Source organism: Natrix helvetica (genome assembly GCF_964273705.1).
Source record: "Natrix helvetica genome assembly, chromosome: 2".
In the NCBI taxonomy this organism is placed as follows: Eukaryota; Metazoa; Chordata; class Lepidosauria; order Squamata; family Natricidae; genus Natrix; species Natrix helvetica.
The window spans coordinates 173,208,193-173,228,641 of record NC_138552.1 but is presented as its reverse complement, the minus strand read 5'-3'; the positions used below and the strand labels follow the sequence as shown (position 1 = coordinate 173,228,641).

Genomic DNA, 20,449 nt, shown 5'->3' with positions numbered 1-20,449 from the left:
GAAGCTGGGGCAAGGTGCTCATCCCATCACACAGTGCTTGGGTGTCGAACCCAGACTGTCAACTTTCCAGCTAACAATCTCAGTGTCTTTAATCATTGAGCCATCACCCCCTGTATAGAATTATAAATCTTATAAATTGTTAAAGCTCTCCAGTTAAAGTTGATAAAAGAAACACTCTAGTCCTTGTAAGCAACAAGTCTTGTTTTCAGGTGTTCTTATTTTCATGCCATATAAAGTGGAGTTTGGAAATGAAACTCTTAAGTCCAGAAGGCTATAATGCCTAATTATAGGCAGTTTCACAGTGATGACAAGCATCGTTCTTCTGTGCCTCACCAAGCAGAATTATGTTTCACCACTTTAAGCAAATGAAATATTATTGTAACTCTGCCTAAATTGCAAGGCCTCCTTTAAAAAGTTAAAAAAAAATTGGATCTGCGAAAGAAAACTTACTCAGCTGTATCCAATATAAAGTCTGTGCTGCTTTTTCTTAACAAGTTCAGCTCCCCCTTGTGGATTCCAAAAGATAAAAAAATTATTTTTGATAACATTTATTCAACACTTCCCATCTTTTAGACTTTAAAAAAAAGATATTTTTTGCACACTGTAAGAGAAAATAAATTAATTTTTTATGGGCTAGTACATGGCACCCCCTGCCATATATCAAAAACATTTCGGAAGCTTTAGAACGCAACTTCCAAGATCTGCAAGTAGGCCTTGCACACCACCCAGAGGCTACGAGTTATGCATTGTAAAGATCACTTTGAAATAGGAGACAATTCCAGTGCAATCTATTGGATTCCCTCCATGGACTGCCTCTGTGGCTATGTAGGACAGATAAGGAGGAAGCACAGATTGCAAGAACACAAGTGAGTGGTCAGATGAGGAGACCCAAACTCATTGGTAGCCGCACACTGCAATGAACAAGGACATGCATTCAATTTTGCATCTACTAAGATTGTTGGACGAGCAGGCACAAAAACAGCCAGGGAAGTGATTGAAGCTTGGGAAACGGGCTCCTCCTCAGTCAACAGAAGTGCTGATTTACCACCAGCTTATCAAGTACTTAGGAGGGGAAGGCTTGGCAGTAGAAGCAAACAACAGCCAATGACTTACTAGTTAGCCATCAACACCCCAATCAACATCTAAAAAGCCACATACAATAGGAACTATATAAGTACCACACAGACTAACTCAGAGATCTCCTAACTTCTTAAAAGTCCATACTTCTTAAACTGGCCAACTTTGGAGACCCCCCCCCCCCCGCTAAATTGATAAAACAACATCCTAGAAAAAAGGCAATGGCAAATCACTTCTATATTATGCCAAGAATATTACATGGACATGAAGTTAAAGCCACCGGGAGTAAATTTCAAATTGGAGAGTTTGTTTTCAAAGTCAAAGTTGTCGGCTTTTTTTTTTTTTAGCCTTTTCTACATGCCTGAAATTATTTGTTAGTTCTGACAATTGTATGTAGTTGATAAAAAGAAAGAGGGATTTTTGAGGTGCAAAAAGAGCTAAAGTTGCTTGAATTCTGCTTCCTTTGCTCTACATTCAATTCTGGACTACCGTGTATATCTGTATGATAGGAAAAAAGAATAAAACTCTTTTAAGGTGATTTTTGAATAATTGGTCTTCAAAGTCATTTTCATGATGTATGCTAATATATTCTGGGTGTTGGTAGCAAACATCTGTAGAAGCAGTTGTAAAATTAATGTAAATAATACTATACTATAACTATAACTACACTACACTACAATATAATATATAATAATGGACCAGAGCATTGGATTAGAAAAAAAATAGTATCAGAGATGAAGCTGCTGCCATTTAAAACTCCCATATAAATTCATTCCTAATTTTTTAAAAATTAAGGCAAGTTTTTCTTCTTTAAACAAAGGTATTAATAAAACATAAATCTAATATAGATATATGCTTTTTCTTCCTAGGTTATATGCAAACAGGTATCAAAGAAGGATTTAGATGAGGGCCGTTTATTTCCACCTTTAGTTGCAATTCGAGACGTCTCTCTTAAAATTGCTGCAAAAGTAAGTTCATTCTTTACTGACTAATCATATTATGTGTCAGCCCTTCAAGATAAGGTTATAAATTCTAATGTTACTTTTATTATAAGGTTACAGTAACAGAATCTTGCAGGTATGACTGTACCTTTCCTCTCTGCTTTTAGTTCAAGTATACTAGGGAGGGTCAAGTCTGAGGTGCTTTCTCAAATTACATTCCTGCTTTGGATTCTAATTTTTCTTATCTGATCTTGTCTTGATATTAACTCTTCTTTTTGTTCCTCAAGGTTATTCTCATAGCCCATTTTGCTGCGATTCAAGAAGAAGTTGTTAGTATTTATCTCCATTTCAGTAACAAAATGTATACAATAAATAATTTTAATCAAATAATTGTAGCAAACCAAACCTACATTGTACCATTGTTTGACGTAGTCCCTGCTGAAACTACTTTGATGTGAATCCATTCTCTTCTCTGCAGCTTTTTAAGATTGGTCTAAATTTGGCTTCTAACATCCATTTTGGAAAAAGTGGGTGCTAGCCTAGCCTTGCCTTGCCTCTCTTCTCCTTTCCTTTCCCTTGAGGATCTCTGGTAGGATGTATATTTTCCACCATTCTCTTTTTTTTAAAGAAAAAAATTCAATGGCTGTGGGTGGCCATCCAGTTGATGGAAGTCCCAAATGAATTCAAACTGACTTTCCCTAGTCACACTTTCTAACATCAGTATTACAAAGGCATGCAAGTTTTATCCAACAGGACAAATAACAGTGAAGGGGTCAGTGAAATGCAGTATAGATCTAATTCAGTTGGAACATAAACAAATGGAGATTCAGTCACAAATCTTTGGCTTCTGGTGTAGTTTGACTAACTTTTTCACTCCTTGGATATTCATTTCACTCCTTGGAAATTCGTTTTTCATTTTCTACAAGCCTGCCAATTCTTTTATTCTTGCTTTGTTGTTATCAGTAAGGAATTGTTTCTCTCGGGCACATATGGTAATAATTTTAAAGCTGGTTGTCATATTTAATCCTCTTCAACTTGATAACGCAGACATTTTCAATATTTAAAGCAAATGTAATTGTCAAAGAATTTGTTTGAAATCCTGCATTTTTTGTATGGCAGGACTTTAGTTTGCTATATTTTAAAGCAGTGAGAAAAATGGTACAATAGAGTGAATTATATAATATAAAATATTATTTCATTCTTAATATTGTTAAAATAGAATGTAATCAATAGTGTGATTATATTTCACCAATATATCATCTGGCATGAAATAATAAACAACAACATATTTGGAATTCTAACACTGAACTTCATCCCCCTCTGTATTTCAAAAATATTTTGAACTGAATGTGACTGCTGCCTTGTGAAGAATCGAATTAAAATGTGGAAGTCTCCATCTGTGCATTTAGTTCAATATAGTTGTTCCTCTTCCTAAAATTCATATCTGTATTTAGTTATTGTGGGGGGAAAAATAACAAAATTTGGTTACGGTATTTTGAGTCTGCAGGGTTAATAGGGCTAAAGTTTTCCCTAAGGAATTTTATTTATCAGATCACTTTAAATTCATTTAAGTGAAATACATTGACTTTCCAGAATAATTTTGCAAATGTATTCTGTCCTGTCATTCCTAAGGTAGTGTTTTATAGAGTTTAGGATGCGAGTGGCGAAGTCCAAAGGCTTTGATTCTGTATGTAAACATAATACAAGTAATCCCAAAGGTGCTTTTTAAAGAGGCAACTAGTCTTTCTGGTTTTTCTTTGAAGAAGTTTCGCTTCTCACACAAGAAGTGAAATGTCTTCAAAGAAAAACCAGAAAGACTAGTTCAGGGGTGTCCAAACTTGGCAACTTTAAGACTGGGGAATTCTGGGAGTTGAAGTCCACAAGTCTTAAAGTTGCCAAGTTTGGACACCCCTGGACTAGTTGCTTCCTGAAAAAACAGGAAGGGACAACCATGAACTGGATGGCTGAGAATCTCCATAGACATAATACAAGTAGCCTCATTTAGTGTCTCATTTAGGATCGGTTAGACTGAAAAATATAAAACTTTATGGCCATCCTCACATTTATGACCTTTTCAGGTTTGTAAAGCAAAGGAAAGCTGATCATAACAACAGTCACAATTTCAATAGCAAATGCTCACATCTGAATGAAAGGTACTCCCCCCCCCCAAAAAAAAAACAGCAACAACAACAACTGGACTATGTTTTTTTCTTGAGGAAAGAAATGCTTCTTCCTTGAAGATGTTTCGCTTCTCATCCAAGAAGCTTTATCAGTTCTGGCAGGAAAGTGTGTGTTTGTGTGTGTGTGTGTGTGTGTGAGCATGGAAGGATCATATTTCTTTGTAGTCATCTGGTCATGAGCACTCTCTTGGAAAGCCATTGAGGTCACGTGGGGGTTTATCTGTAACCTCAGGGTCACCTGAATCTGTGTGCAAATGGGTGTGGAATCTTATTGGAACTTTTTCACTCCCAGTTGAAAAACATTCAGCATTCCGTAATGAAGCTGGTGTGGATCAACAGATTATGATTGCTACAGCTTCTAACACTTCCTTTCAAAGGGTTTGATACCCAGGAATGTTTTATCTTTTCTTCGTCACAACATAAGATTTCTTGCTAGCTGTATGGCGGCAATCTGATACCTGGTTATTAAAATTTGAATTTTCCCCATTGAGTATCATGCTGCTGCTCAGGCCTCTATGGATTCTAACAATGAGGGATTTGTCTTGTTCTCCTAGATTGCAGAGCTAGCCTACAAAAACAAGACAGCAACTTTCTACCCCGAACCAGAAGACAAGGAAGCATTCATCCGCTCCCAGATGTACAACACTGACTATGAAAGCTTTCTGACAGACTCTTATATTTGGCCCGAAAAAGCAATGAAAATACAGACAAGAAAAGTTTAACCAAAGAACACAACACTGTAACAATGGAGCACTCCAGAAATGGGTTGATTCCCATCTTTTGTTAACTCAGAACTCTGTTTTTAGCAGCACTGTGTTTAAAATCTATGGGTTTGGGGTTACAAATGTTAATGTTCTTTCACTTTAAGCTGCAATCTAAACATAAGCAAATGAAAATAATTTCCTCGTTCTTTGGAAGAGCATTTCCTAGATTCCTGCTAGGCAACACTTACTGCAGGAGGAATGCTCAGTAAAAGGTTATTCTTCCTTGAGTCTCTGTACAAAATGGTGGTTCTGTTAACTAGTTTTGCTATTAAATTCAGATGTACCAATAGTGTGATAAAGCATGTATCAGTATGATTACTTAAACCATGGTTGGGGATGTTTAATTTAACAAGGCTACTTTAATTTCTCCTTCATTTGCCAACTTGTCTGTTGGCGTACCTTTGTGGAAGATTTTCAGGTATGTTTAATGGTGTCCTCTCAATTCAAGACAACTATTTCTATGGCTGTAGTTTGTAGATCAGTGAAAAGTGTCATTTGGCAAACCTTTTCTGCCACTGATAACTTTTGCATTGATATCCCCCTCTTCCGAATTTTCAACGGGATTCAAAAGTTTAAAAATCTTGACCATGAAACAATTCTATTGGCTGTTTTATAGTTCATTGTTGAATGGTGATGATTCCATTTACGGCTTTATATAGAAAAGGCAGTAATAGAGACATTCTCCTCCCATCCTAGTGCATTTTAAGGAAATCCCTAGCAATTCTTTCCTGCCTTAGCTCTACTCAGTGTGAGGGACTAGATTCAAGTTCGTGGTGGCAATCTCCGTTTTAAAAAATCCATCAAGCTACTCCTATCTCAGAATGTTTTACTATTTCTATGTATCACAGCTGAAGCAGAATTAAATGAAAAATGATTTTTTTAAAAAAGCTAAGGGGGAGTTAGGGAATGCCAGAGATTTTGGAATTGCAGGACACTCTGTGATAGTCTCAAGCCCACTGCTCTCCAGATATTTTGTTCTATTGTAGTGACCCAATACTACTTGCACCCCAGCAGGTACATCTGGTTTCTTCTCAAAATGCTGAAGTGACTCTTATAATGCACAACATAGGAATAAGGTGTTAATATACTTGTTAGGGTTGTGCTATTTCGTTAAAAGATGGTCTGGAAGTTGAATCACAGCAACTGGACTTTCCTTTTCTTTTTTTTTTGTCTGAAATGTTTCACAGCTTATCTAAGTAGCTTCTTCAGTCTACGGTACTTCTACCTGGATAAGCAGAGAAATGTTTCAAACCAAAAAAGAAAAGTCCAGATGCCGTGACTGAACTGTCAGGCAAGCCTGGGAATCTTCTTCAACATACTTTATGTACATAGCAACAGATGGAGGCTCTGTTAGAATTAGTTCGGTTCTCTGCTTACAAAGATATGGATTCATCTGGAAGCAGTTTTTAAGTAGCCATACAAGCCCAAATAATTGATATGGTGGCTGCTTTATGGATTTGAAGACAAGTGCATATTACACGTTGCAAACCATTTTTTTCAAAAGGGTTGCTCAGCCCTACCACTTATTTTTTATGCTCTGTCATGAGTGGCTAAGACGCTGAGCTTGTCAATCAGAAAGGTCAGCAGTTTGGCGGTTCGAATCCCTAGTGCCGCGTAACGGAGTGAGCTCCCATTACTTGTCCCAGCTTCTGCCAACCTAGCAGTTCGAAAACACGTAAACAATGCAAGTATAAAATTAGGGACCATTTTGGTGGGACGATAACAGTGCTCCATGTGCCTTTGGGCTTTAGTCATGCCGGCCACATGACCACGGAGACATCTTTGGATAGCGCTGACTCTTCGACTTTGAAATGGAGATGAGCACTGCCCCCTAGAGTTGGGAACGACTAGCACATATGTGCGAGGGAAACCTTTTAGCATGTTCTGATCACCAGAAATGTAGGCATTTTGAAATGTATAAATATTGGATTTTATTTTATTATATCATACATTTTAATTACACCCATCCTCCCTCTTGACTTCATACAAATATAACCCAGAACCGTCCCCTAGCACATTTGTTCTTACTTGGTACTTGAAGATTTCAAAACCTTGTCAAGAACCAGAGGGAATGAACTTGTGCTAAGTGTCAGGACTTTTTCCTTCAATGCCAAACAAGATCTGAAATATGTGATCACTTTGATGAACCTTAAGAAACTCTAGGAATTGACCAAGGTCCATGTGATAGTCATTCCTTAATCCATAATCACCATGAGCTTGAAACTGTAAATCTTCAAAGGTCTGAAAGAGACGGAAACTTTCTCCATTTCCTTCTGCTTCTCCAGTCTCAAGATGCTTGCAGGAAATGTGTTTCCAATTGGGATATCTAATAATATGCCAAAACTCTTCACAGTTCTCTTTCGTGCCCTCCACACAAATCACCCCAGGCTTCCCGGCTAGGCAGAAACCAGTCAGATTTAATTTCTTTGCATATTCAAAGATCTTTTTCCTCAGTTCCTGTCGGTATATGTGATGGCTGTAAATCCACATGCGTTTAAATGGTGCTTTGACTATTTCTTTCCTTGTCGTTCTTTCACAAACTTCACTGTTTTGTACTCTGAATGTACTGTAATCCTGTAACCACCGAACAGTCGTACATATACAAAGTTCTCCGGGCTCCAAAGTAGCAATATAAGACGTAAGGTCTTTATTGAGCTGCAACTGTTGTTGCCTGTCTAATGTATTTGATCTCGCAAAAAGTTGTGGTGTCACGTAGGGGTAACTGAGAGGCAATTCCACCTGCAAATCTACAATGGCCTAAAAAGGGGGAATAAAAGACAAATAACATATTTTGTACTTAAGCAATTTTTTTTTGAGGGGGGGGGAGAACAGTACACCAAAGGAAATACAGGAATCTAGTTACTACCAAAGGAAAAGAACGTTGGTCCTTACCTGAACGTTTCTTTTTAGTAGATGAGAGGGAGGGGCCACACGTGGGATATTCCGGAAGCCTGATTGGTCCAAAGACTGAGGGAAATTTCTTTTAACCTCCCCTTTTCCCTGTTGGCTCCCAGTTCCTCGAAGGCGAATGTCCAAAAGTAACTGTATAGGAGCAGACACAAACAGAAGGAAAACAAACCACCTGACCGCCCCGCACCCCACTAACTATCAACTAACATAACTGGGGTGGGAAGTGGCCCCTCCCTCTCGTCTACTGAAAATAAACATTCAGGAAAGAACCAACGTTCTTTTTCCAGTAGACTCGAGGGAGGGGCCACACGTGGGACGTACCCAAGCTCGGTCCCAGGGAGGTAACCTAAGATTCAGGGGAAGGGGCGGTCACCACCTGCTGCAGGACCCTGCATCCAAAGGACGTCTCAACAGATGCAAAAGCAACCAAGCGATAGTGACGGAGGACGGGGAGACCCAAGTGGCCGACCGACAGATGTCCTCGAAAGGGGCCCTAGTGGCCCATGCTGCTGTGGCTGCGGCACTCCACGTGGAATGGGCAGTGATCCCTGAGGGGACCGGCCGGCCCGAGGATTCATAGGCAGTTGAGATGGCAGCCACCTGCCAATCGTGGCAGATGATACCCTGGTCCCCAAGAAGCCAGGTTGGAAGGAAATGAAAAGGGCTTCAGAGCGGCAGATAGGAATGTGCGCCAAGAGATATATGCATAAGGCACGGCACACATCTAAACGGTGCCAAAGACGCTCCCGCTCATGGGAGGGATTAGGGCAAAAATTAAGAAGGATAACTTCCTGCACACGGTGGAAGGGTGAATTGACTTTAGGGAGGAAGGTGAGATCCAAGTGGAGTATCACCCTGTCCTGGTGAAATTGGCAAAGGTTATCCTTGGCAGACAAGGCCCCCAACTCGGAAATGCGCCTGGCAGAAGTTACGGCGACTAGAAAGGCCACCTTCATGGACAGAAACCTAAAATGCACTGTGCGCAATGGCTCGAAGGGAGCCCCTGTCAAGGCCTTGAGCACTAATGGTAGGTCCCAAGTGGGGAACCTGTATATGGGGAAAGGCCGCAAGTTGGTGGCTCCCCTTAGAAATCGCTTGACTAAAGGAAGGTGCGTCAGAGACAAATGACCGTCCCTGGGAATAACAGAGGACAAGGCCGCTACCTGACGCCTAAGGGTGTTATGGGAGAGACACCCGTCTAATCTCTTTTGGAGGAATTTGAGGATGTGAGCGACCGAAGCTTTGGTAGGGCATATCTGGAGGGGGGTGCACCATCTAACAAAGGCCGACCACGTGGAATTATAAATCCGTGTGGTGGGAGGGTGCCTGGATGCCTCTATGGTAGCTATTACCTGGGAGGACAGATCGGCTTTCCTCAGGAGGCTCTGCTCAAGTGCCAGGCGGTCAGGTGGAGCCATTGAGGCTCCAGGTGGATCAGGATCCCCTGGCACAGGGAGATCTCCTCCCGAGGAATCCTCCACGGGGGGGGGGTATGGAAAGCTGGACGAGGTCCACAAATCAAGGCCGTCTGGGCCAGTGTGGCGCGATCAGAATGATGTCGGCCTTCTCTACCACTACCTCCCTCAAAGGTCCCCGGGATCAGTGGGAGAGGGGGGGAAGGCATATAGAAGACCAGGGGACCATCTGGACTGAAGGGCAGTCCACTCCCTCTGCTGCCCGGGCTGGAAAGAGGGAGAAGAATCTCAGGAGTTGAGCGTTTGCTGGCATTGCGAAGTCCACCAATGGGTACCCGAAGCGCTGACAAATCTTCCAGGACAGGTTGGGGTGGATCTGCCACTCCCCGTGGTTTATTGTCACGCGACTGAGACAATCGGCTGTGCCCAAAATGTGTTCTGACACCAGTGATACCAAATGTCTCTCTGCCCAAGAGCCGAGTTTCAGGGCTTCCAGCCAGAGGGCTCTAGAGTGAGTCCCGCCCTGCTAGTTTATGTGGGCTTTTGTGGCCACATTGTTGGTTAAAAGGAGAATGTGACGGTCTGAGATTGAGTCCTTGAACTGTTGGAGGGGCAGCCGGGCCGCTTTCAGCTCCAATCAGTTTATATTGTGGCACAGGTCCAATACTGTCCAACACCCCTGCGCCAACCTGGAGTTCATCAGGGCCCCCAACCGAATAAATTTGCGTCAGTGGTGATGATGATGCAATCCTGTTCCCAAATATGGGACCCGCGTCGAAGAGCCAGGGACAGCCACCATTCATTGACAGGCGTAGATCTGCTGGTAGATGGATGAGCTGCAGGGAGTTGCTCATGTGTCTCCGTTGGAACGGGATAAGGACCCACTGCAAGGTTTGGGAGTGGAGGCGGGCCCAAGGCACGATCCGTATGCACGACACCATCTTGCCCAGCAAGTGGGCCAAGGTCAGAATGGAAGCTGACCTTCTTGCGCGAACCTGCCATGCCAATGACTGGAGGCTGATGAGTCGTTCTGGAGAGAGTCGAACTAGGCCTGCCACTGAGTCTATCACCGCTCCCAGATAAAGGAGCTTTGTCGAGGGAGAGAGATGACTTTTGGGAAACTTGATGGAGAACCCCAGGGCCTGCAACGTCTGGTTGATCAGGTGAAGATCGAGAACCGCCTGTACATGTGAGTCGGCTTGCACGAGCATGTCGTCTAGGTAGCAATGGAGTCTCACCGGAACAGAGCAGAGGTGAGCCGCCAACGCTGCCAAGACCTTTGTGAACGTGCATGATGCAGAGGCTAGGCCGAAGGGAAGAGCCCTGTATTGGAAGTGGCGACCTTTGTGAGAGAACCGGAGAAACTGCAATGGGCAGGGAGGATCGGAATGTAGAGGTATGCCTCCGTTAGATCTACTGATGCTAGGTAATCGCACTTCCTGATTCCCTGGAGGACAGATCCCAGGGAGGACATTTTGAATTGTCTGTAGACTAGGAATTGGTTCAGGTGCTTGTGATCCCGAATGGCCCTCCATCCCCTGAGTTCTTCGGGACTACGAATAGATTGGAGTAGTGACCCAACCCGTGTTCCGACACCGGGACCAGTTCTATCGCCTGAATGTCCAGTAGATGTTGGATGGCTTGGGACATCAGACGGGCATGAACTGGGTCCCGGGAAGGGGGAACACCCGGAAGAAGGTCAGAGGTATAGAGAGAAATTCAAGACGAAGGCCATGTGTGACCGTGGATCGTACCCAGGCATCTGTTGTGATTAGATCCCACTGATCTGCAAAAAGAGCCAGGCGGCCGCCTATGAAAATGCTCGGGTTGGCGTCATTTCCCTCTACGGGAGGGGCACCCCCCCCCCGCACGAAAAGGCCGTTTGGATTGGGCTTGGTACCTGCCTCTATCCTAATAGTACTGCCTCTGGGACTGCCTATCTGACCTATAAGGAAAGAACCTGGCTTGTTGGTACTCAGGTTCAGGACCCCTGTAGAGTGTTTCCGGTAAGGAACCGGTCGATTGTCCGGCTTCTTGGAGTTGGTCGGCAGGACCTTCTTTTTATCCTTATTCTCGATGAGAATCGGGTCTAATGATTCACTAAAGAGATTGGTCCCTTTGTAAGGGGCAGCTGCCAAGTTTCACTTGGACTTGTTGTCCATTTGCCAGTTGCGAAGCCATAGTAGACGCCTAGAAGTCACTGAGGCAGCAAGGGCTCGGGTTGAATATTTCACAGCGTCCAAGGTGGCATCCGCAGAAAACTTGGTGGCCGCAATAATTTTGGTGATATACTGTTGGAGTTGCTCATCTTGAACAGGAATGTGATCCTGTAGTTGGTGAAGCCACATGATCACCAAGCGATTGAAATAGGAGGCTGCTGCGGCAGATTTTATTGCCCAGGCAGAAGTGTTGAAGTTCTTACGCAAGGTAAGTTCCGCACGCTTGTCCTCCGGTTTTAGTTTATCTGCTACGTCCCCTGACATGACAGAAGACGCATTGGCCAAAGAAGCCACAGGGGCATCTACTGTGGGCAATTGAAGTGCCTGGGAGAAGACCTGCTCCATGTTGTAGAAGCAGCGGTCGTTGCTCCCAGGATTGGGAAAGGTAGAGGGGCGAGCCCACTGATTCTTTACCACCTCCAGGAACAAAGGACAAGCAGGGACCTCCTCCTTATTGGTGGTGGTATTGGAAAACATGACTAGGTTAGGGTCCCTGGATTGAGAGACTGCTAGATCCTCAGTCCCCACCTTAGTGGTCTTTCTGGCCTTGTGAAGCAGAGTTTTAAACATAGGAGGAGCAAATAGATTAGGGAATGCAGGGGGGTCAGGAAGAACAGACTCTTCGTCCTCTGAAAACCCCATATCTTGACGAGGTTCCTCGCCTAACACTGATCCCCCACTAACCACTGAGGGAGAAGGAGCCCTAGTAGGCACCTGCCTTTGAGCAGAGGAAGGATCCCTTGGTTGCTGAAGGGAATGGGTTGCCCTATCCCTCGGAGGGGGGAATTCCCTTTGGTTGAGGGCTGAAGTAGCCCCTTTTGATATGGCAGAGGAGATCAGCCTCTTAATGCTCTTGGGCAATAATTCTAAATTCTCAAATTCATCCCCATATTGATCTGCCAGTCGCTCCCGGGGAGCTAAGACCTGATGAGAAAGAAACCCCCTGGGGGAACCTTCCAATGGATCCTCAGCATCCTCCTGGATCCCTTGGGTAGATGTGGGAGGAGAAGGAGAGACCTCCATGCCAGTTTGTCTGATGGGTCTATTAGGAGAAACAGAAGGGGAAGAAGGACTAAAGCCCCTGGGGGGAGAGCCCAATTGATAAGATCCCGGCCTTAATGGGGACCGGGACCTACTGTGGGAGCTAGGCCTAGTGGTCAGGGCCTGCTGTTCTGCCCTGGCAATCCTCTTTTCGAGGGCATGCTGATGCCTCAATTCGTCTCTCTGGGCTGCCCTTGATGGTCTTTGAGCAGCAGAAGGTCTGGCTGCTGCTGCCCTAGTTCTAGGGCCTTCCATTCCCCCAGATCCAGTCTCAATGTGGCCTTCCCCTTGGGCCTGTGATTCAGCCATCCAGCCACTCATGCGTCCAAATCCTGTGGGTTTTCCTGGAGACACCAGCTGGTGCAGAGGCCTTGCGGGTGAAGAGTGGAGCGCTGAAACCTCAAATGCCGGCCTGACCCTGGCCGCGATGCAATGAGGCTCAATTAGTGGTCAAAATGGCCGCCTCCATGTGCGCACTTCAAAATGGCCACCGGAGCTTAGTTGTGCACTTCAAATGGCCTGTGAGCTCTGTCGTGGCTTGTTTGGATAGCCATGGCTCGATTGAAGGGCGCGCGGCTGGGAAATGGAAACAGCCGCCAGCCCAAACGGCGTTACCCGCTTTGAAGCCTCACCCATGTAGCTGCTATAAGGAGCCCGACACCCCCATAGTTCCGGGAATTGGTCGGAGCTCCCAGTGCGAGAGGAGAGCGGAAAGCCAATTAGCTCTGCCTTGACGAGCTGCGGGACGGAGGACCCTGTCCCTGCAAGGCAGCAGCTGATTTTGGAATTTAAAATGTCCAATGGATCGAATCGGTAGAAATGTAAATTTACCTAATTTTCCTCAATGAAATACTGGGAACCAAATCAGTTGTTTGGACCAAAGACTGAGAGGAACTGGGAGCCATCAGGGAAAAGAGGAGGGAGGTTAAAAGAAATTTCCCTCAGTCTTTGGACCAATCAGGCTTTCAGAATATTCCACATGTGGCCCCTCCCTCGAGTCTACTGGAAAATACAGGAATCTAGTTTATGTAACTATATATCTATATCATCTATATCATCTATATCTATATCTGCTGGTCTTGTTGTATTCGGGTCTTTTCCCGTGTAAGATTGAGATTGCCTTGGCAACATTTCGGCGAGGTCTCACTCGCCATCTTCAGGCTGGTATTTTGAGCTTAATTTCATGTCCTGTAGCTTTAAGGTGCTGGAAAAGGGAGGAAGTTTGTTCCTTTTTTTTCTTACTGCGTTCTTGTGTTCTGCGATGCGTGCATTTATTCTCCTGTTCCTTTGTCCTACGTATGTTGCAGGGCAGATTTTGCATGTTATTTTGTAGACTGCTTGGTTTTCTAGCTGGATTTTGTCTTTGGGGTTTCTTAAAATCTTGGCTATTTTTTGGTCAGTATTGGAAGGCTGTCTTGATATTGTGTTTGTGGAGAAACAGCACATTAAAGCTACAGGACACCTTAAAGCTACAGGACATGAAATTAATTTTGAAGGAACCAGGTTAATCTCCAAAACTGAACACTTCAACAAGAGAATAATTATGGAAGCTATCGAAACAGAGAAACACCCCCACAACATGAATAAACTTAATACCTCCCACCTACCAGACATTTGGAAACCAGCCATAGTCAACAAACAAGCCCCACCCACAACCCACAGCCAGCACCAATCAGCACCAATCTACCAATCATGATACAACCACACATCCAATCAATCCACTTGCTGAAACGGGGCCAGCACTCCACCCCCCCCCCAAGGTTTGTAGAAGGACGGCAGCTCCGATCACGCTTTAAGACCAAAGCACCACCCTGAAGAATGGCGAGTGAGACCTCGGCGAAACGTTGCCAAGACAGTCTCAATCTTACACAGGAAAAGACCCGAATACAACAAGACCAGCATACCTACATCCGTGAAAATCTATGAACACACACACACACACACACACACACACCACTCACACACACAGAGTACAGTGCATACAGTACATGTTCTACAAGAACAAAAGTATACCAGACAATTCTATATACAGTCATCACTCAGTATTTTTATGCATGCCCTTGCACTATAGAGCTCTAAGTATGGTTACTTACAAATTAAGATTATGCATAACACACAGAGTTGATATAATGTACAAGTTCTTGGATCCCTGACACAGGTAGTCCTTGACTAAAGATGGCCACTGCGACTGGAATTTCCATCACTAAACAATGCTGTCCATAAAGCATGACCATATCCCTTAGCACGGCAATCCCTGCAGCCCCAGTAGCTGCGGTTAACTGAATCTCATGGTTATTAATGGAGCAACATCCTGTTGGCTTCCCCACAACCAAAAGTAGCAGGGAAGCCGACAGGAAGTTGCAAGTCCCATGCCCGCAGGCAGGTAACTTATTTCTGGATTAGATAAAAGTTCGTGCTTTTATAATCAGTGTGATAACATTAAAAATCTAGTTAGCAATAACATCAGCATAGAAGATATAGTCACCATATGACAGTATTGTGACTCTTGATTGTATATAAAATTGGATGATTTTTCCTTCACAAAAAAGGAAGAAGTTCAAATAAATCCTCTGCTATCTAAACTTTTGGCACTTTGATCTGTCTTCCTGGTGGCAATTCCTCTTTTTCTACCAAATTTTCACCAACCCCAGCTTTCGTTTCATTGCTGATATCATCAGGTTATGTTACAAAACGACAAAAATTTTTTAGCTAATCAGTGTGATGTCCAAACATACAGATGATTAACCCTTTAAAGGCAACGATACAAGCCTTTAGCAATGCCGAAGTTTCTAATTCTAGTGCTAAATGCTCTCTTCAGTGGGGTGACCTCTGATAACAGTACAATTTCCTGGGTCTAGAATATATCATACATTCACAAATGCAATATGTTCATCCTCACAATATATTTATTTCACTGTAAGATCATAGTTCTCCGTTGCCTAGAGCACAGGTGTCAAAACTCAATCATGTCACGTGACGTATTGTAATGTTTTTTGCCTTTGTGGAGCTGAGGTGGGCGTGGCTTGTGCGTGATGCCTGCAGCCCGCTAGTTTGACAGGCCTGGCCTAGAGTAATAATCCACAGGGATATAATTTGAGGGGAAAAGACCCAATGACACACACAGGTAGACTTTGGTTAACAACAGTAACTGGAGCCAGGAACTCTGTTGCTAAGCAGCATAGCCATAAAGCCCAAAATCACTTGACCATGCTGACTTATGACAGCAGCTTCAGTTGCAATCATTAAGCAAATTCCATAATCAATTAAGGGCGATGTCATGTGATCACCAATTGTGACTTCCTCATCTCCGCTGACTGCTTATTAGGGAAGGTCAAAACGGATGGTCATGTGACTATGGAATGCTGTGACTTATAATTGCAATTAATTTGGGTGCTAAGCACCCAAAACGTGATCACGTGACTGTGGGAATGCTGTGACAGCTGAGACTTCAAGCAGCAGTCCTAAGTCTCCTTGTTTAGTGTTGTTATTAACTTTGAATGGTTCCTAAAGGAATGGTAGTTAAACGAGGACAACCTGTACTTATAGGCTGTAGCAGAAAAATGCTTGTCCTTAAAAAGAGAAGGTGAAACAAAAACTGTAACCTGTAGCAAGCAAACTCTTATATTTAATGCATTGTTAGAACTCTTCTGAAATCCAAGCAAAATTTGATATGTTCAAGCAAAGATAGGATAACCAGGATAACTGGGATTTTGAATAGGCTGGACTTGATTCCTAAATGGCTCTCTTCATTTTATCTAGAGAAGTGGCTCTACATCATAGGTCAAGATTTAAAGTAGAAAAAAACAAACAAACTTCAGAAATGGAACAAAATTCTTCAATAAACATGTAGATGGGGACTATCTTGGCGTCCCAGAAAAAAAGATATCCAAAAGGAAGTCTGTAAAAATATGCCCAGTGAAGCTGCATTGTTAACTAAAAAAGCTTTTAAGCTATCTACATGGATCTCTTTAATGCCCTTACAGACAAGGTATTGTATTATAGTCATTTATTTAATCTCTAAATGCAGAGATTAGATTACTACAATGTAATCTACACGCGGAAAAAAAGGACAAAATCCAACCACGCTTGCATTAGGCCTATTGGCTAAAATTAGTAATTTTATTGAGCTCGATTCACAAATGTTTACTAAACTGAAGTACAATTGGAATTCCTCAATAATAACAACCAATGAAAACAGATGGCCTCACCTTGGTTTCATTTACAGGAACAGCAACTGAATACTCAATTTTAGGCGGGAGATTTTCAGTTGTATTGTTCAGGTGCCTCTGAATATTCTCGAAAACATTTTCATCTTGAAGAGTTATTTCTCCTTTATTAGGAAACATAGACAAAAGCATTTCCAGTTCTGCTACTTGAAGCTCAAGACTGTCTTTTATGCTGCTAGACATCATGACGGATGCAACATCAGTAACCTAGAAAAAGGAGGTATCAAAACAGGTGAACATTTTCTTGTTCTTGCAAGCAACTCTAAAAAAAAAATACAGTTTGGAGAGCCTGATTTCCCCCCCCCCTCCCATTGAAGCATTTCTTTATTAGGGTCAGGATTCATTCTCTGATTTCTGAATGTTTCCTTACCAGGCTAGGGAAAGAAACATTCAGAAACCAACCCACAAGCTCGGAGAAAGAACTTCCAACGCAATCCTAAAGCCGGGCAACAGATATTTTTGGGAGAGGGGGCGGTTTAGAAATGCGAAGAATAAATAAATAAATAAATAAATATTTGCCACTCTCACAAACATTTCTCAATGTGTAATCTATTCTTAGAAATAAAAACAAAAAAAAAGAAAAGAAAAAGCCCTTTAAAATTGCAGAAGCAAAGATGCCCTCGAGGCTGTTTAAGAGATCCAAAAAAAAAAAAGAATGGCTGCTTGGAAGGTATTAATCAAAGGGCATAGGAAATGGATGCCAACCCTCAGATTGATACAGGAAGTCCTCTATTAACCGCCATGAGTCCAGGGACCATTTGAAGTTATGACAGTATTGAACAAATGGCGTTTATGATCAGTCCTCGCAGTTCCAGCTGTCCCAGAACAACTGTGTCATGTGATCAAACTCTGCTACTTGGCACCCATGACTCTTGCAAGTGTCCACAATCACACGCTCACAAATTATCATCTTCCTGGCTAGCTTCCCACAAGCAAAGCCAATGGGAAAGCTGGCATGGAAGGCTGCAAATACCTGAGGTAATTCTCTCCCACTCGCGCACCTTCTCCCTGGCAACAGTACCCACAAGACCCACTGTGCTTGTGCCTCTCTTAGCAATCGTGCTTGCTCTCCCATCCAGCAGCAGCCACTCCAAGCCCCGCCATGCTCTGCTGTACCGCCTCGCCCATCTGCACACCCCCTTGCTCTGTTTCCTACCTGTCAGCCTGCTTGCACTGGCAACTTTTTGCCATCTTCCCCCGAAGTTTGTTTGTTGGTAGTCAGCAGGAAGGTGCGAGGTGGTGCTTGCTTAACAAGACACAATCCTCAATAATGGCTACAGAGGCTGCCATCACTAGGTGATATGGTCATGTGACATCACCCTTTACAACTCCCTTATTTAGCAACAGAAATTATGGTTCTAATTGCCATTGTAATTTGAAAACTACTGGTATTTATAGGCATCCTTTGTAACTCAAGGACTTCCTGTTCTTAGAGATATCCAAGAGAGGACACTGCAAGGAGAACTAAAGAATAATAACTATGGACGATCAATGCTTCAGCTTTTAAGATGGCCTAAGAAAATTCTGCTATTGTTTTATAGAAAAATAAAATAAAATCCATGAATATTTTCACAATTCTGGAAATGTATTTTCAATTGCAGCAGCTGATGGACAATAATGCAAAATGCAATACAGGGCCAATATGTATACTTAGGTACTATTTCCTTATACTGTTTCAGGGTCCACATGTATCAATGGGTCCTTACTTACAGAAGCCTAAGCCTGGGTCCATTGGAGTTGGGTGGCTAATGAATTTTAATTAATTAAAATGTATTTTTAGTATTTCGTTGAACAAATGTTTTCATTTTCTATGACTTTGTTAGCCCATTCCTCATATTCAGATCTTCTGTCAATGATATCTCAGGCATGTCAGCAGCATTCAACATGGTATTTTATGTTTTTATTATTCATACTTTGGTATGTGTATGTTTTATTCATTCATTTATTTGTTCATTTATTAGATCTGTTTGCCACCCATTTCACCCTGTTTGTGAGTTGATGATTATTTGTTCTCGTGATTTAGATATTGCTTTTTTTTTTTAAAAAAAAGTGTTTTTGTTGTATGAATGGATGTCAAATGTACATCCCTGTTGCCATCAAGGATCAATGAAAAGCATGGAGAAAAAAAGAATTGACAACGGCTATACTGGAAGAATAGCATGTTTTCATTATTACAAAGAGTTCATATATCCATTTAGTTTGGTGTCCCTATTGGATGTCATATTTAATTATAAAACTTCTGTTACTCTAAGTTGGCCTAATCAAAATGATTGCCTCTTTGCATCATCCTGTTATCAGGTTTAACATGAAGGTTAACCGAGAAGAAAATCCCACTGATTTTCATAGGCAGCCCAGCCCCCTTGATCTCTTAATCCTGGCTAGAGTGGCGCAATCGATAAATCACGCTTGTCTGCGTATGTTCAGTCTGTGAGCTCCGCAAAACAAGCCCCGTGATGGAGCTCCTCCCTTGGTCCTCCTCGAACAGTACTACCCAATCTTTCAGACCTCAGGGACCACTAAATTCATAATTTTAAATCCCGCGGACCACAAATATGAATTTTTTTAAAAAAGATAAATAGTATTAAGTGCAATATAAAAAATTCAAATAATTTTTCTGTGGATCACCAGTTGGTGGCCACTGTCTTAGAAGACAGGGGCCAATCAAAGTCCTCTTTGGGCGGGATCTCCGGACTCCCAACACTCTCCCTCTCTTGCGCTATTCCATGCATAATTGCAACACCAAATCGGAATGTTTAGAAAAACTCCAAAGATGGTAATTAAGCAGCTCCCATTTCTAAGGTTACTAGATCTGAGCTGCAAAAATCTGCCCTCCACAAGGCAGAAAAAAATAAGATGCACCTACATCTCTTTGCCACCATCTTGGGGTGATCTGGTAGCCCGACTATTATTACATGCCAGCTACACGCGCCCAGGTCCTACAATCAATTCATTTCTCCTTTCAGGAAGTTATTGCTGACATTCTGCTTGGAGCGATCCAACCTAATACAGGTAGTCCTCGACTTACAACCACAATTGAGTCCAAAATTTCTCATTAAGTGAGCCATTTGTTCAGTGAGTTTCCCCCCGTTTTACGATCTTTGTTGCCTCAGTTGTTAAGCGAATCACGGCAGTGGATAAGTTAATACCTTGGTTGTTAAGTGAATCTGGCTGTTCCCAAATTGACTTTGCTTTTCAGAAGGTAGAAAAAGGTGATCACGTTACCTTGGGACACAGCAACGGTCTTAAATATGAGTCACTTGCCAAGGATCTGAATTTTGATCGTGGGAAACGCTGCAACGGCTGTAAGGGTGAAAAGCGGTCATAGGTCCCTTTTTTCCCAGTGCCGATCTAACTTTGAACGGTCCCTAAACCAGGCGTTGTAAGTCGAGGACTCCCTGTAAAAGGGACGGAGGCCCATCGGGGAGAGCCAGGCTGAAGATGGTCGCAGGCGCAGGGCGTTAACTGGTCGTTAAGCTTTGAATTCCAAGCAGAGCCTCTGGCTCGCCACTAACCCACTTGCCGCCTGAGATTCCTGCCCGGGCTGGCCGTAACAAACCCCGGAGTTCGAGCGACGCGCTTGATTTCAGAGGAGTACGTATCCGACCGGCCAGCTCACATGGCCGCAGGCGAAGGGCGTGAACCGGGAAGCGCCACGCACTCCAGCCCCGGCCGCGGC

At 43.2% G+C, this 20,449-nt stretch overlaps 2 protein-coding genes across 5 annotated transcripts in view; one reads left to right on the top strand and one right to left on the bottom strand.

The window, feature by feature from the left end:
• Positions 1–5,261, top strand: part of ME1 (malic enzyme 1) — a 111,467-nt gene extending 106,206 nt beyond the window's left edge. Inside the window, exons 13-14 of the mRNA XM_081945721.1 lie at positions 1,947–2,045; positions 4,753–5,261. Of these exons, the coding sequence (XP_081801847.1) occupies positions 1,947–2,045; positions 4,753–4,920 (267 nt within the window). The 3' untranslated portion in view covers positions 4,921–5,261. The remainder of the gene's footprint in view (positions 1–1,946; positions 2,046–4,752) is intronic.
• A 144-nt stretch (positions 5,262–5,405) lies between these two features.
• On the bottom strand, positions 5,406–20,415 carry RWDD2A (RWD domain containing 2A). Of its 4 annotated transcripts, none has more exons than XM_081945724.1 (3): positions 20,286–20,415; positions 16,756–16,980; positions 5,406–7,719 (listed from the first exon to the last, which is right to left on the bottom strand). In XM_081945724.1, exons 2-3 carry the CDS (start codon positions 16,957–16,959, stop codon positions 7,045–7,047), a joined length of 879 nt encoding a protein of 292 aa, XP_081801850.1. In that variant the 5' UTR covers positions 16,960–16,980; positions 20,286–20,415; the 3' UTR covers positions 5,406–7,044. The 4 variants fall into 4 exon arrangements, with proteins under 4 accessions (XP_081801850.1, XP_081801852.1, XP_081801851.1 ...); XM_081945726.1 differs by having other exon boundaries at positions 20,290–20,403; XM_081945725.1 differs by lacking the exon at positions 20,286–20,415 and adding an exon at positions 19,996–20,273.
• Positions 20,416–20,449: the final 34 nt, after the last annotated feature.